Source organism: Balaenoptera ricei, chromosome 1 (genome assembly GCF_028023285.1).
Source record: "Balaenoptera ricei isolate mBalRic1 chromosome 1, mBalRic1.hap2, whole genome shotgun sequence".
Lineage (NCBI taxonomy): Eukaryota > Metazoa > Chordata > Mammalia > Artiodactyla > Balaenopteridae > Balaenoptera > Balaenoptera ricei.
In genome coordinates, this window is record NC_082639.1 from 115,244,623 (window position 1) to 115,259,293 (window position 14,671).

Genomic DNA, 14,671 nt, shown 5'->3' on the forward strand with positions numbered 1-14,671 from the left:
CATTTGAGAGAGATGAGAATGGAGGAAAGTTAAGAGAGCTTAATTGGGGTTCTCCCCAGAAGAAGGGGAGGGCAAAGCATGATTGGCAATAAGCGGAACTGCTGGTAGAGGGAAGAGGGCACGGCAGGCACCTCATGGCGTGTGCCCTTGCTGAGGGTAATGCCTGGAAAGCAGGCGGTTTGCTTAGCTCAGTGATTCTCAACCCTGGCTGCCCATCAGAATTACCTGGGGAGGTGTTTTAAAATCCTGATGCTCGGGGCTTCACCCAAGAACAATTAATCGTTGGGAGTGAGACCAAGGCACTGGTGATTTTTAAAAGCCCCTCAGGAGATCCTAATACACAGCTGGTGTTGGGGACCCCTAGCTGGAGTTAGGGTCTTAAGCTCTGGCATCTGGGATATTGACTGGCTTTTGTGGAGGGGATTCTGGAGAATTGTGTTTGCTATGAACAGGGCTGGTAGGAACTGGGGATTAAAGGCAGGGAGGGGGAAAGGGAAGTTAAGGGACCACGAGAGGGAAGTGAGATTACTGCTTTGGCTGTTAAGGATCTGGAGAAATTTGGCTTCTCTGTTGCTAGGGTTTCTAGGTGAGATAAGAGGCCAAGGGGAAGGGAAAGCTTTGATAACCCAGTCCCTCGTCACACTGAGAATCACCATCAAACCTGAATAGCAGAAGCTGGAAGGTGGGCAAGAAGCACTCACTAAGCTAAGAATATTATCTTCCCTCTCTCTGGACTTTCTCTTCTAAACATTTTCCTACATCGTATCACCATGGACCTCCTGTCCATGCAGAATGAAAAGGGGAAAATGCTGTCTCCCTGATACTGCACGAACATCCCTACCTCAGGGCCCTTGTACTTGCTGTTTCCACCTACCTGATATATTCTCCCCTCAGATGCCCGAATCTTTCAGGTCCTTCAGGTTTCTGCTTAAATGTTACTTTAGCAGAGCAGCTTTCCCAGTAAGAGTAGCAATTTCTCCTTCCCTTCCACACCCTATTCATTGTATCCTGCTTTATTTGTCCCTCATAGCATTTACTACAGCCTGGTGTATTCTATGATTTTTCTACTGCCTCTTCCTGCTCTGCAGAATGGAACACTCTGAAGGAGGGACTTTGTTAAATAAAAATTTTTTTTCATTGTTATATCTCCAAGGCCTTGAATTTTGACTGGAACATAAGCAGACACTGAAGAAATATCTGTGGAATGCAAGATTAATGGATGAGTAAATGAAAAGCCCTTGTGTGTCTGCACGTTGGTGTGTGGCTCTTTGTATGTATTTGTGATTATATTCCTATTTCTCTGGGTTAGGTATGCTCTTTATTTTTAAACTGTGTGTTTGCCTGTGCACATGTGTTTTTGAACATATGGAGGACTCTCTGGGTCTATGCGTAGTGTGCTTCTGAATGTGAGTTTGTGTGTGTTTCTGCCTGTGTTTCTGTGTCTTCTGTATGTGGATGTGTCTGGACCCTTCAGCCTGGTGTCAGGATCTGTGGAAGAAAGAGGCGTTGTAACTGCCTCGCACCAGCAGAGGGCACCAAAGAGCCATGTGCCTTTGCGCAGGGCCCGAAATCCAGAAATCTTGGCGGGTCGTTAGGGACTCAGGAGACTTAGGATCCGGGAGGAAAGAAGTGGAGACCTCTCTGGACCAATACAGTGCTGTAAAGTTGTGCAATTCCTGTGCAGTTTCTGATATTTCTCCTCAGCTCATTCCCTAGAACCCAGAGGTCGAGGCACCCCTAATCCCGTGAGCAGAAGCATCCGGTTAGGGGTTGGGAGAGAGGCTGGTTGTCAAGCTGGGCTCTTTAAGAACAAGGAGAACCTCATCAATCTCCAGGAATTCCTTCCCCTCCCAGTACCCAGATCCCTCAGCCTCAAAGGATCTGAAACTCTGTGCTTGGAGATCCTCCTGTGGCTGCCCTCTCCTTGGCCTTTGGAAGCCCTCTAGTTGACTACCTTCTGGATGGGTAGATAGATGCCCAAGATGAACAAAGGAAGGAGTCAACTGCGCCTCTCCCCCACCGGCTGAGGACTCCAACACAGCCTGGTGTCACTATGTGCTGGGTGAGGCCCCCCCTGGCAGGGGCCTCAGTCCGGTCCAGGAAGCAGCTGGAATTCTTCAGCTTTGGGTTTTGTAGGTGGGAAGAGAAGTGTATCCCTCCTCACCTCCAGCATTCATCAGTCAATTGAGAATTCCCAATTTGGGGGATGTAGGGGTTAGATTCTGGGTGTGGAGTTAACAAGAAAAAAAAAAAAGGATTTTATCCTTTTTGATTCCATGAACAGCCACCTGCCCACCCCCTCCTCTCCCACACACGCTTACACACACCCAAACACACCCAAACACTCACACACCCTTCCCCACCAGTCATCCCCTGGGCTAAAGGCTTGTCCTCAGCCCATGCCCCGCCTCCCCAGTCTACTGCCTAGTTCCGTAGCCCGGGACCAGGGCTGTATAGATACATGAGAGGGAGGTGCGGGGGGCAGGGGTCCAGCCGTCCCAGCTCCAGCGCCCGCTTCTGTCACGTTAGTTACCCCCTTTGCCCTCCACCGCTTTCTCTCTTGGCGCTCCGTCCATCTCAGTTCCAGCGAGGGGTGTGAGTGCGTGTGTGTGTGTGTGTGTGTGTGTGCGTGCGTGTGCGCGCGCAGTGGGGGGGCAGGGGGAGGGCTGTGGAGGGAGGCGCCGTCGGAGGGAGAGTAGACGTCAGGAGGAGGGACTGAGAAGGGAGAGAGAGGGAAGGAAGAGAAGGGGGGAGAAAGGGAGAGCAGAGATCGAAAGAGACCCAGAGAGATAAAGCTTGAGGCGAGAAATAGTAAAAAGGCGGGGGGGGGGGCGGGAGGGGGGAGGAAGGAGGGGTGGAGAAGAGGGAAAGGGAGAGAGAGTGAGAGAGAGAGAGCGAGCGAGCGACGGGACCGGGAGGAAAGAGAAATAAAGAGGAGCGGAGGGAAGGGAAGTGAGTTTGTGCGCGTGAGTGAGTGTGCGTGTGCGTGTGAGTGTGCAGGGGCGGGCGCGGGCGGGCGGGGGGCGGGCTCCCGGGCTCCCCTCCTCCCCAGCCCGCTCCTCTCGCTCCCTCGCCGACTCCGGGCCCCAGCCGCGGGCGGGCGGACGGCGGGCGGACAGCATGCTGAGCCTCCTCGTTTGGATCCTCACTCTCTCCGATACTTTCTCCCAAGGTAAGAGGGGGCCCCCCCCGCCCCGGCAGCCCGGGGAACACTGCGGGGCTCGGCGGCCCGCGGCCGCTGCCCCCGGGGTCCGGACGCCACGAGGCGGGGGCTGGGTCCCGGCGCGGAGCCCTGGGGGAGGGGGCGCGGAGTAACGGGGGGCTGGTGGCGAGGAGGAGTTTTCCGTTGATTTGCCCAAGTTGTTTCCTCCGGCTGCGCGGGAGACCGGTGAATCGGGGCCGCGAGGGCCGGGGGTCGGAGTGAAAAAGGGATCCGAACGCTCAAAGTCTTTTCCGGAGTATCTGGCAGCCCTACCTACCTCCACCCTCCGAGGCCGGGAGTCAGGACGCCCGGGTCCTGGCCGGGGGAAGGCTGGGAAGAGAGCGGGATTTCGGATTCGGGGGTGGGAGGGGCGCGGAAAGCTGGGGGCCCGGGCTCCGGAAGATGCAGCTAAGGGAATCCCCGTCCTCCTTCCAGCCCAGCCCCTCGGAGGGCTGAGTCTGAGCGGCGGCTCCAGACTGCCTGGGGCTGCCCCCTTCAAAGGAAGGGAGCGGTGCCTCGGGGCCTCTGGTGGGGATTTGAACCCCTGCCCGCGGAGGCTCCGGGTCGGGAGTGGAGTTCCACAGGCAGCTTCGGGCCCGCTAGATATGGAAGGGGCCACTTGCGGGCGGGGCTCACACCCACGGGGGGTCAGGAAAGTGTTGATGTCCGGGCTTATTTGGGACTGGCGGGGGAGAGGCTGGGAGATGAGGGAGAGGTTGAGAGAGAGACGAGGATATTAGTGTATCCGGAGGCTGGGCTGGGGGGCGGCGGGGGAACTGAAGAAACCAAGGGCCCAGACTTCAGCCCCGACTGGGGTCTGTGGGAGTGGATTCTTGTCTCCTGGGTCGGACTCTAAGGAAGATTTAATCCTGCTGAGCAAGCTCCCCCCACCCCCCCCAAAAATGGAGCTGACACACAGATGTTGACATACAAACACCAAAAACCAGCCAGAGACACTGAGACAGACTGTTCACCTACTGAGACAGACATACCCGCGAGCATCCCCCACACGGAGACAGACACATATACACAAAGACACTGACACATCTGAGGAAGACAGATTCCTCCCCCGTATCGGCACATGCGTGCACGTTCATGCACCCAAACATAACAAAACTCACAGACACAGTACATGTATGAGGCGGGCATTTACAAGGACACAACACGCGCGCACACACACACACTGAAACCCTTCCAGGGATACCAACCCTCCAGCTTGAACAAAGAAACTTGAACAGATATTCCTATAGGCAGACACTTATGGAGATGTACAGACAACAAAATGGAGGAGGTGGTCTCCTTTTTTTTGGGGGTGTGGGAATCTGGGAAGGGGGAAGTTAGCTTGGACAGAGCACCCTCAGGCATTGCCCCGCTCTCAGTTCCCTTCCGGGCCCGGTGGGTGTGTGTTTAGGGGTGGGGTGTTATGCTGGACCCCTCCCCTCCAATCCTGGCCAGGCGCCTCCCTGGCTCCGAAGCCAAAGCCTGGCTGAGTTGCTGGGGGCCGGTCTGTCGATCCATCATTCCCCATAGGGCATCCATGCCCCCCTGCCCCCCCCCCCCCACACACACTTAGGATTTGGGAAGGGCGCACATCCATGGTGTGAGAAGTGGTGCTGGGGGAAAGGAGGCCTGGCCCTGGGGTTGGCAGGCCAAGCCAGCCACTTGGCAGAAAGTTGGGAAGATGACTTAAGTTCTGACTTTGTTCAGCCGGGCTGCTAGAGAAGGGGGAGATGGGGGAGGGCCCACGGTGATGGAGGAGGGGTCAGCTGGGTCTGTACTGATGTGCGTTGGGCGCAAGCTTCTGTCTGCCCCTTTCCCCGCAGCCCTCATGTGTCAGCAACGTGGATACAAACGAGCTTCAAGGAACAAAAGCTGCAGTTAGCAAACAGGAGAGGCATGTGGATTGAATCGGGACAGAAACGGTCCGAGGGAAGTGTGTTGTGTGCCTTTCTCCCTTTGGAAAGGGGGGGAGGGGTGAGGGGTTAGCTGAGCTCCCATCGCCCATCCTCCAGCGGGGGTGAAAGCAAGACCTGATGAAAGTGTGCAAAAGTATTTGGGACGGGGGGAGGGGTTACCAAAGGGAAATAAAAGGGAGAGGATAGAACGGAGGGGAGAGGAAGTCACTCCTGAGTGTTCCTGGGAAGCTGAGCAAGGACTGGGGAGGAGGCAGGGCAGGAAGGAGTAGGGATCTGGGGCTCTTCAGGGTGGGGGGAGGCGGCAGGACCTCTCTCCTCAGCCTCCATCCTTAGAAAGAAAGAGTTGTAGGCAGGGACTGGGGCAGTGGTAGGGGAAACCAAGGCGGGGATCGCCAGGGGCTTGAGGGAGGGTGGCAGGGAGGTGGGGAGAAGGTGGGAGGAGAAGGCAGTTGAAATGAGGGGAGTGGAGAGGAGAGGGGAAAGGGACGTTCAGCCTAGGCAGAGAAATAAAAATCACGTTTTAAAGAATTTCAATGGGCTTCATCAATCTTCATTTTTCACTAAATAATTTTCTGTATCTTATCTAAATGAAAACCATTATCCTTCCCCCTGTTTCCATCATGCGCTGGCTCCTCAGACTGATTGCGCCGAAAATTGAAATATTTATTCATTTTCTGGGAGATTTTCTCGCTCCCCAGTCTCAGGGAGGAGAAATTGAAAAAGAAAGATTATAGCTAATCAGAGCAATGTGGGATGACAGGCTGGCCCAGGGTGGGAGCTGCCCAGGGGAGGGTGGAGGTGAAGGTGGGGGGAAAATCTGTCCCTCCAGCCCCCAGAGTCCCCCCGGGCATCCCTGCCATTGCTTTGCAGGGTGGTGAGGAGTGAAGGGAAGAGGGCCTCCTAAATTCCCAGTATTCAGCTGCCGAGTACAGCTACATTCTGGCAGAGAACAAGAGTCTGGAAAAAAGAGTAGCTGAGAATGGACTCTCTCCTCCCTGTGCCACAACCAACAACCCCCCCCACCAAGATGTCCCACCCTTCTAGCCCAAAGCAGGATCTTGAGGTTGGGGAAGAGGCAGGGGGCGACATGGCAGAAATCAGGATACCAGGTCCCTCTCCTTGACCTTCTTCTTCTTTTTTTTTAAATTAATTTATTTATTTTATTTATTTATGTTTGGCTGTGTTGGGTCTTTGTTGCTGCGTGTGGGCTTTCTCTAGTTGCGGCGAGCGGGGGCTACTCTTGGTTGCAGTGCGCGGGCTTCTCTTTGTGGTGGCTTCTTTTGTTGCGGAGCACGGGCTCTAGGTGCGCGGGTTTCAGCAGTTATGGCACGCGGGCTCAGCAGTTGTGGCTCGTGGGCTCTAGAGCGCAGGCTCAGTAGTTGTTGCGCACAGACTTAGTTGCTCCGCGGCATGTGGGATCTTCCCGACCAGGGCTCGAACCCATGTCCCCTGCGTTGGCAGGTAGGTTCTTAACCACTGAGCCACCAGGGAAGCCCTCCTTGACCTTCTTGATTGGACTTCGGCTCAGACCTAAAGGGAGGGTGTGAACCCAGTATTTGGTGCCTGGAATTACCTCTGGCTAAATTCTGGACCCCAGAAGACCCTGGATCAGGAGGAGGAGGCATCTAGGCCCTCCCACCTTCTGCTGGCTGACGTGGCTGCATGGTTGGTTGTCTTGCTCTGCCTTTGGTTCTCCGATGGGGCGAGGATGAGGAAGCCCAGCCTCGTCCCCGGCTCTCACCCCCTTGACCTGCGGACCGAGTGCTCTGATGGAAGCTCTTGTTAGACCCTCTTTATATCCTCGGGGAACAAATCTTAATTTCTCTTTTAGCCTTTCAGTTTCTGACACAGTGCTACACACTCGCTTGGTAAGTGCCCTTAAATATCTGATCAATTGATTGATTTGATGAGAGCACTACGATGTTGGAAGAAGGCAGTATTAAAGGGTGCTTAAATCACAGACTCCCGTCCAGCTCCCTGGCTAAACCCCCTGCCCTTTGGCCACTGGGTAGTTGTGTTGGCTTGAACAAGGTATGTGCCTTCTCTGTGCCTTAGTTTGCTCGTCTGTAAAGTAAGGTTAGGAATAACATTTCATAGGGTGTCGATGGCAGTTAAATATGTTAATCCGTGTAAGGTGCATGGAACAGTGTCTGGCACAGAGAGATGTGCTCAGTAAGTGCTTCTGTTATGACTTTGCGGCTGGACATAGGAAGCCGAGTTGTTTTTTTCCTTTCCAGCTCCTCCTCATGATTCTCTTTTTTTTTTTTTTTTAATTTTTATTTATTTATTTATTTTTTATTTATTTATGGCTGTGTTGGGTCTTCGTTTCTGTGCGAGGGCTTTCTCTAGTTGTGGCAAGTGGGGACCACTCTTCATCGCGGTGCGCAGGCCTCTCACTATCGCGGCCTCTCTTGTTGCGGAGCACAGGCTCCAGACGCGCAGGCTCAGTAATTGTGGCTCACGGGCCTAGTTGCTCTGCGGCATGTGGAATCTTCCCAGACCAGGGCTCGAACCCGTGTCCCCTGCATTGGCAGGCAGATTCTCAACCACTGCGCTACCAGGGAAGCCCATGATTCTCTTTTTGTTTTCTTGCTCCAGCTGCCCAGATTTTTGGTCCTGAGCTTCAGTACCTCTGCTTTGTATCTCTCATGGAGAGAATTGGGTTGTAGAGGATCCAGAAGGGGAAGCTGACCAGCCTTCCCCTGGTTGGAGACCTCAGGAAAGCTCTGGAGAAGGAGAGGACCAAGTGGAAGAGGTCGGCATTCTAGTGAGAAGGAGCTAGAGCTCTCGTGAGAGGTGAGGAACACTAGCCCTGAGATGGCAGCATTTCGGAGTCTGGAAATAATGCGGATCATTTATTGAGCCCTGTGCTAACTACTTTATATGCATTATCTAATTTAATCTGTACAACAGCCCCCTGAGATTGGCTCTGTAATTATCCCCATTTCATGGAGGAGAAATCGAGGTGTAGACAGGTTAGGTATCTCGATGGTAGTTGGGGGAACCAACCCACCTCAAATCCTGCACCCCTCCCCTTTGCCTGGCATCCCACATGCCAGCAGGGACAGGTGCTGGGCTAGGACAGGGTCTTTCCTGATCCAGAGCCAAAGGAGAACTAAGAGGAAAAGGGAATGAGTGCTCATAAATGGAAACTCACTCAAATTTTAAAAATCATCCTTTATTCTGAGATTCTGTCCTTCTACATTTTTGGGTGTTGAATGGTTTTTCTTTGACGGTATGACGGTGCCCATAAATGACTTTTTAAAAAAGCCCTTTACTTGGCAAATCTAAAGGTTTGCAACCTGTGTTTGTTTCTAAGATTATACACAGCGTTACAGGTCCATGAGCTGCAAACTTGGGCACTACCCCTGTACCATGCAAGGCTGACTCCCGGAGAATTGTGGCGAGGCAAGGGGTGGAGTGCTGAGTGGGGGCCTGGGGAGAAAACCAGGACAGTCAGCTTCCAGTTCAGTGCAGTCCCTGGCAGACACAGAGGCTGGGATCTGGTGTTCCCATCTGCTTTGGGAAGCCCTGCCTGCCCTAGAGTGGGGCAAAGTGACTGTAGGAGGTGGGCTCCCTACCAAAGCATCAAAATTACTTCTCTTTGAATCCCTACTGTGTGCTGTTCACATTCATCATTCTTTATTCCTTTGAACAACGACCTTGTGAAGATACCATTACCCCTATTTTATAGATGAGAAGACAAACGCAGAGTTTAATTAACTTGCTTAAGGCCATCCCTGGGGTATTAGATCCCAGATTTAAACTCTTTGTCTTACTACAAGGCCAGGCTGCCTCCACGTCAGAGCCACCTGTGCAAGTGCCTCCTTTCAGTTGAGGGGGCTCTGGAGGGGAGAAGAGGCCTTCTTCCTTTTCCTCTTCCCCACGGTGATGGACAGGCTCCTTCTGGTGCCTTGCTCAGCCTTCTCCCCCAGGGCTCAGCCCATCACACCTAGCCCACATCCATCTTGCTGCCTTGCTCTGATGATCATCCGTTTTATTCAGCGGGGATGGGAACTCCTTGTCTGTCAGGAGAAGGAGGTTAGTAAAGCCCCCTTTCTTCCCACCTGTAGAGTCTTTTTAACTTTGTACTTGTATAGTACTTTCCAATTTTAGCAACTTTTTCACATGTACAATCTCGTTTAATAGAGATATTGCGATCGTCCTGTGATACAGACAGTGTCATTATTACTTCTCCATTTAACAGATGAGAAAACAGAGTCCTAGAGAGTTGAAATGACTTGCTAAGGGGGAGGTTGGGCTGGAGGGAAGGGATAGGGGGTAAACTCCTCCATCACCCCAATTTTGGGGGACTGTTTCCAGCTAAGGGTAGGGAAATTCCTCTCCATGCGTCCAGGGCTGAGAAAGCTGTGCCCCTCCCCGACCTACCACCTCCTGCCTGGTTTCTTTTCAAGGCCTCCAGACCACTTTACTTGGCCATGTCCAGGAGGATGCTTTGACCTGGAAAGGGCTGGTGTAGGGGGTGGAGGAGGCGGTGGTCAGCAGTGGAGGAGAAAGAGGCTGCCACGTCCTTGGTCCTCAATGCTGAAATGCAACATCAAGGAGAGGCTGTCTCAGGAGTCAGGAAACAGAATGAGTTCATCCCAAGTGAGAGAGAAGGCCGTTCACTTCTGTGGAGGACCTGCTTTGTGTTTTATGTGCATTAGTAACTCATTTAATACCAACAATAATCTGTTAAATGCAGGAGTAATTATCCCCATTTTGTGGGTGGACAAAGAGAGACTCAAAGATGTTAAGCAGATCGGCCAACGTGATACATCTAAGAAGTGACAGAGCCAGGACTAGATCCCAAGCAGGGAAGTTGGAGTGGGGGGGCCAGAATGATTCCCAGAAGGAAGCCCCTGAAGATGGGCATATCCACCTCTTCCACATTGTTGCTGCATGCAAGTCTCACTGCACAGTGTGTGTGCCCACATGCACGCGCATAGATTCCCACGTGGCCTCCTGTGCACTCGCACACGCAGCCATTTCTCATCCCCATATACCTATAGACAGATATCTCTCTGGCTTTCCCCTGGTCCTTCCATTCACCAGAGCAACACTGCCATGTTTCTGTGTACCATTCCCCTTCCAGTTATGGCAGGCATCCTTTGAAGAGTCTTTGAAGGCACTACTTTTTTGTCTTGTCTCGCATGCTCTGAAGATATACACACTACAAGGTTAAGAAAGTTAGAACGCTTGGGTTCCTCATTCTGTGACTCTGGTCTCTCTCCATCCTGCAACCCCAGCTCTTACACTTTCCCACTACTGATTCACAGACAATGCAACCTGATAGAGTTCTTTGAGCTCCCAGGATGAAAGCTGTTCTAGCTCCCAGACATTGCCAAAGATCACATTTTTCTTTCTTTTTCCATCCCACTCTCCCGCACCCCCCATCAGCTCTCTCCAAACTCCCAGTTTCTCCCCCTCCACATTTAATTTCTCCAACAACTTTTATTAACCTCTGTAGCCTCTGGGAGCTGAAGCCTCATTCCTCTCTGTCCTCCTTGAGTCCATTTAACAAAATTGGGATCATATTGAAATAAATGGGCCTTGTAGCCAGCCAGCCTCCTCAGGATTAAGGGTCTTAAATCCAGGGTGGAACTCTCTAGTACTCCCTAGCAAATTCCATTAGTTTCCCAGGAGATGCTGCTGCTGCTTCATTCCTCTGGAGGTCTGGCTCTGGGAAGGTGATGGGAGAATCTCCCAGAAGGCCACGGGGACTGGGTTTTGAGGCAGGGAAGGGACAGCAGGGACCTGAGTGCTCTGTGCCCGGAGGGTAGTCCCTGGAGGCTGCCCCACTCCAGGCCAGGTTAGGAATCATACATTCCTCTTCCAGACTGGCCCTTTGATGCTTTTCTTCTGTGCCCCTTCTGAAGCAATATGAGGAGTCCATCCTCACTGGAAGATGTGTGGGAAGAGAGTAAGGACTCAGTCCCTTCATCCCACAGAAAATGTGTTGTGTGCTTCTACTATGTGCCAGGTACCAGTGTTGCAAAAAGAATAAAATACTGTCCTTGCCTTTAAGGATCTCACTTTGTGATTTAGGTGCAAAAATTACTTAGCTTCAGTAGGTCTCAGTTTACTCTTCCATAAAATGGGGAGAATTAATTTTTTTTTTTCAAATCAGCAAATGTATATTTCTATATATAAAACATACTGGTAGGCATTATGGGGAATTAAAAAAAAAACCCACAAAATTGTATGGTCCCTTCCCTCCAAGAAGCTAAGATGCCCATACATACGCAAAGATTCCAGGTAATGCTAGGCTGGGTGTAGTTGGTGTCAGGATAGCAGTGTGCACAGTCAGAGCTGGGGAGTTTGCTGTGGGCTGAAGAGGCCAGGAAAGGCTCCGTGGAGGAAGTGGGTCTAAGGATGGACAGGATGTGGCTGTGGCAGGAAGAGGGAGAGCATTACCAGACCGACTCAACTTCCCGAGTCAAGGTGTGGCTACCGGAATGTGCGGGGTCCACTGAGGCTGGTGGCAGATGAGGATTCGGGTCAGGGCAAAATAATGGAGGTGATCCAGAACAGTAGACTGGGGCCTGACCCAAGAAGGCCTTGAAAAGCCAGGCCAGAGACTGTCCTGTAAGAAGTGGGGAGCCAGGGGTTTCTGTTTTTGAAGCAGAGGAAGTGTTAAAAACCCATATGATCCCTACCTCATTCCTCACCAAACCCTCCTCTCCTCTTAAACTCCCCTTCCACTGCTGTAGAGATCTGCAGCTCATTCAATTGGAAAAAAAAAAAAAAAAAAAAAAGGTGAAATGGGCAGATGATCAGAGTTTGACCAGGCAGAAGTGAGCAGAAAACCTTAGAGAAAATCAGTTCTGCCTTGGGAAGTCTCAGATCTGTGACCTGAGTTGGGGAGGCTTTGGAATGATGAGAAGATCTTTTTTCTCAGTGAATCCTCAGGTATATGATAAAGATGCCCGGAGACAGAGTTCAATGGAGAGCCCTGCAGCTTGGTGGATACCTAGGCTGTTTGTCACATGTTCCCTGGGACCTTAGGCTGGGTCTGCACTGCCCAGAGTCTAGGGGAACCACCTGGTCCCATCAGAGGGCCAATCCGGATATAGTCCCTGCAGGGTCAATCCTGGGCCGTTTCCTCTGGTCAGTGGCCAGAGATGTGTGTGCACTTGGGGGTTGAGCCTAGAGATTCTTAAAACCTCTGCAAGGAAGCCAGCTCTGGTTTTTCAAATGGAAACCTTTGAAGAAGATTCCTGCTAGGGTGGTGAGTGCCTGTGTCCAACTAAGCCGGTGTGTTTTTTTTTGTTTTTTGTTTTTTTTAAGCCGGTGTGTTTTTAATGGCTGGGCTGGGCCGGGCACTCAACTAGGCACCGGAGGTACAAAGGTAAGTGAGATTTGGTCCCTGTCCTTGAGGCACTCTGGGGCGGGTGTAGGAGAAGGATGTATAAACACATATTGACAATACTATAAGATAAACGTTGGGAGAGAGGTATGTGAAAAATGCTGAAGTCTAGCTGTCGGAGAGGGGGGAGTGCAGGAGGCAGCCTGGCAGGGGGAGGGCACAGCCACAGATGTGAGGCTCTGGGGCTGCGCCGGAGCCTCTGGAATGCAGCGCCACTCAAGATATCCCGGCTCTGGACAATCCCTGATTGTGCCCCCTGCTCCGGATGGAAGGAGCTGAGGAATCCGAAGGAGTGAGCAAGGTCCCTCCCAAGGATTATGATTTCCAGGAACAAAGGCGGTTTATATAAAGCGCCCTTTCCCCAAATCTCCAACCTCTTGTGTCCAGTTCCCTCTTCCCCACCCCCGCTCCCACCCAACTGAGCTGATTTCTAAATTAACTTTGTCCTTGTAATCAGCTTAGCTGAGTTTTTTTTCTTTTCTTTCTTTCTTTTTTTTTTTTTTTTTCCCCTCCTTCCTGAATTCTCCCAGGAACAGCCTGGGGCCCTGCTCGCTCCATTACCCAGCTTTGTCAAGCCGTGAGGTGCTTTTAACTGCTCTTCCCATTCGACTCTCTTAACTGGGAGGTTATTAAAAGGAAGGAAGCTGAGATGGAAAGATGGGGGCAGAGAGAGAGAGAGAGAGAGAGAGAGACAAGGGAGAGTGAGAAGGCAGGCTGGCAGGGTGAAGCCCCAGAGAGAAGTTGGGGTTTTCTTCATCTTGATTCCCTAGTCATCCAGTGGACCCCTGGGTTTTAATCCCAAACCCTGAGCAGTTGACATGCTGCTCTATGCCTCAGTCCCTACCTCCCTGGAAATCTACTAGCTTGACCTCACTGTGAGATGGGATGAGGGGACTCCCAGAGGCCTCCTGCAGTCCGCTCCCTCTTTGCCCACCTCTCCCACACACATACTCCTGCTACCAGCGCTATCAACTCTCCAGCCTCCACCCCCAAGTCAGCTACTGCCTAGATGATGTTTGATCCTAGACTGATGTGCCTATCACCCTGCACACATCTGGGAATTCTTCCCTCACCAGGCCGTGGGTGAAGTGAGAATACAAATTCATTTTAATGTCCGTTTGAGCCAAATATAATTAGAAAGGAAAATCTGACTTGGCAAAAAAAAGAAGTCTAATGCATGGCAAAGCTAAGTTAAAATGACTTCTGGATTATCTGCACTGCTGCTGTCTCCATTTGTGCAGAAAATTGAGAGGGGAGCCTGTAAAGCCTGTATCTAAGGGGTTTGGCTTGTGCACGTTGCCTTTGGTTTCATACCAGGGTCATGTCATAAGACTAGTCTCTTTCAACACACCTTTGGAGTTGGATAACCCCTCAAGTGCCCTGGGACCTCCTTACCAGAGGGCCTATGGGAAAGCCAGACTTGCCCAGAGGGGCTGCCGCCCGTGTGATCAAGACCAAGTCATTTCACTAGAGCCTCAGTTTTCTCATCTATAAAATGGAGACAGTAATACCCACCTCAGAGGGTTGCTGTGAGGACCGAATGAAGGAATCTATGTTAAGAAATGGGATTTGGAACACAGCTGGTATTCAGTAAATCATATTGCACAGTGCCGGCTTTTTATAGCTCATAGTACAAGGCAGATCTGAGGAAAGCAGACAGTAGGATGAGTGAAGAACAAATAATGGTGCAAAGACAGATACGTCTCCGTGAACTGTGCCAGTGAGGTTGGTAATCCCTGAATTTATGGTTTCTGGAATGCAGTGCGGTGGGACTTTTGAGATGGCAGCAAAGCCTAATGGAAAGCACCCTGCTTTAGAGTTAGGTCTGAGTCCTGGCTCTGAAGATTCAGTGGTCTCTTCATCTTCGTGAGCCTTAGTCTCCTCGGCGTTAAATGGAGTGATAGCAACCACAGCCACTTACCTCTTACTTGAAGCCCTGGGAAAGCATCTGGCAATGCACAGTAAGCGTGACCAGAAGGTTTGTCGCTCCACAAGATTTCAGCTCAGTGTGTTAGAACAATGATTCTCAAACTTTAACAAGCTTATGAAGCACCTGGGGATCTAGTTAAAAAGTGCAGATCCTGATGCGGAAGATCTGGGGTCAGGGGGCGTCTATGCATTGGCACCAAGCTCCCAGGGGACGCCGATCCTGCTGCTTCTTGGACCACACTCTGAAGTGTGAGA

The 14,671-nt window shown here is 51.7% G+C and overlaps 1 protein-coding gene across 3 annotated transcripts in view; it reads left to right on the forward strand.

The window, feature by feature from the left end:
• The first annotated feature begins 2,876 nt into the window (after positions 1-2,876).
• The window catches only part of KIRREL1 (kirre like nephrin family adhesion molecule 1), a 102,250-nt gene continuing 90,455 nt past the window's right edge, over positions 2,877-14,671 (forward strand). For 2 of the 3 annotated variants that reach the window (XM_059934341.1, XM_059934352.1), the window contains exon 1: positions 2,877-3,172. In XM_059934341.1, coding sequence (XP_059790324.1) covers positions 3,121-3,172 — 52 coding nt within the window. In that variant the 5' untranslated portion in view covers positions 2,877-3,120. The remainder of the gene's footprint in view (positions 3,173-14,671) is intronic. The other variant, XM_059934361.1, reaches the window with a different exon arrangement.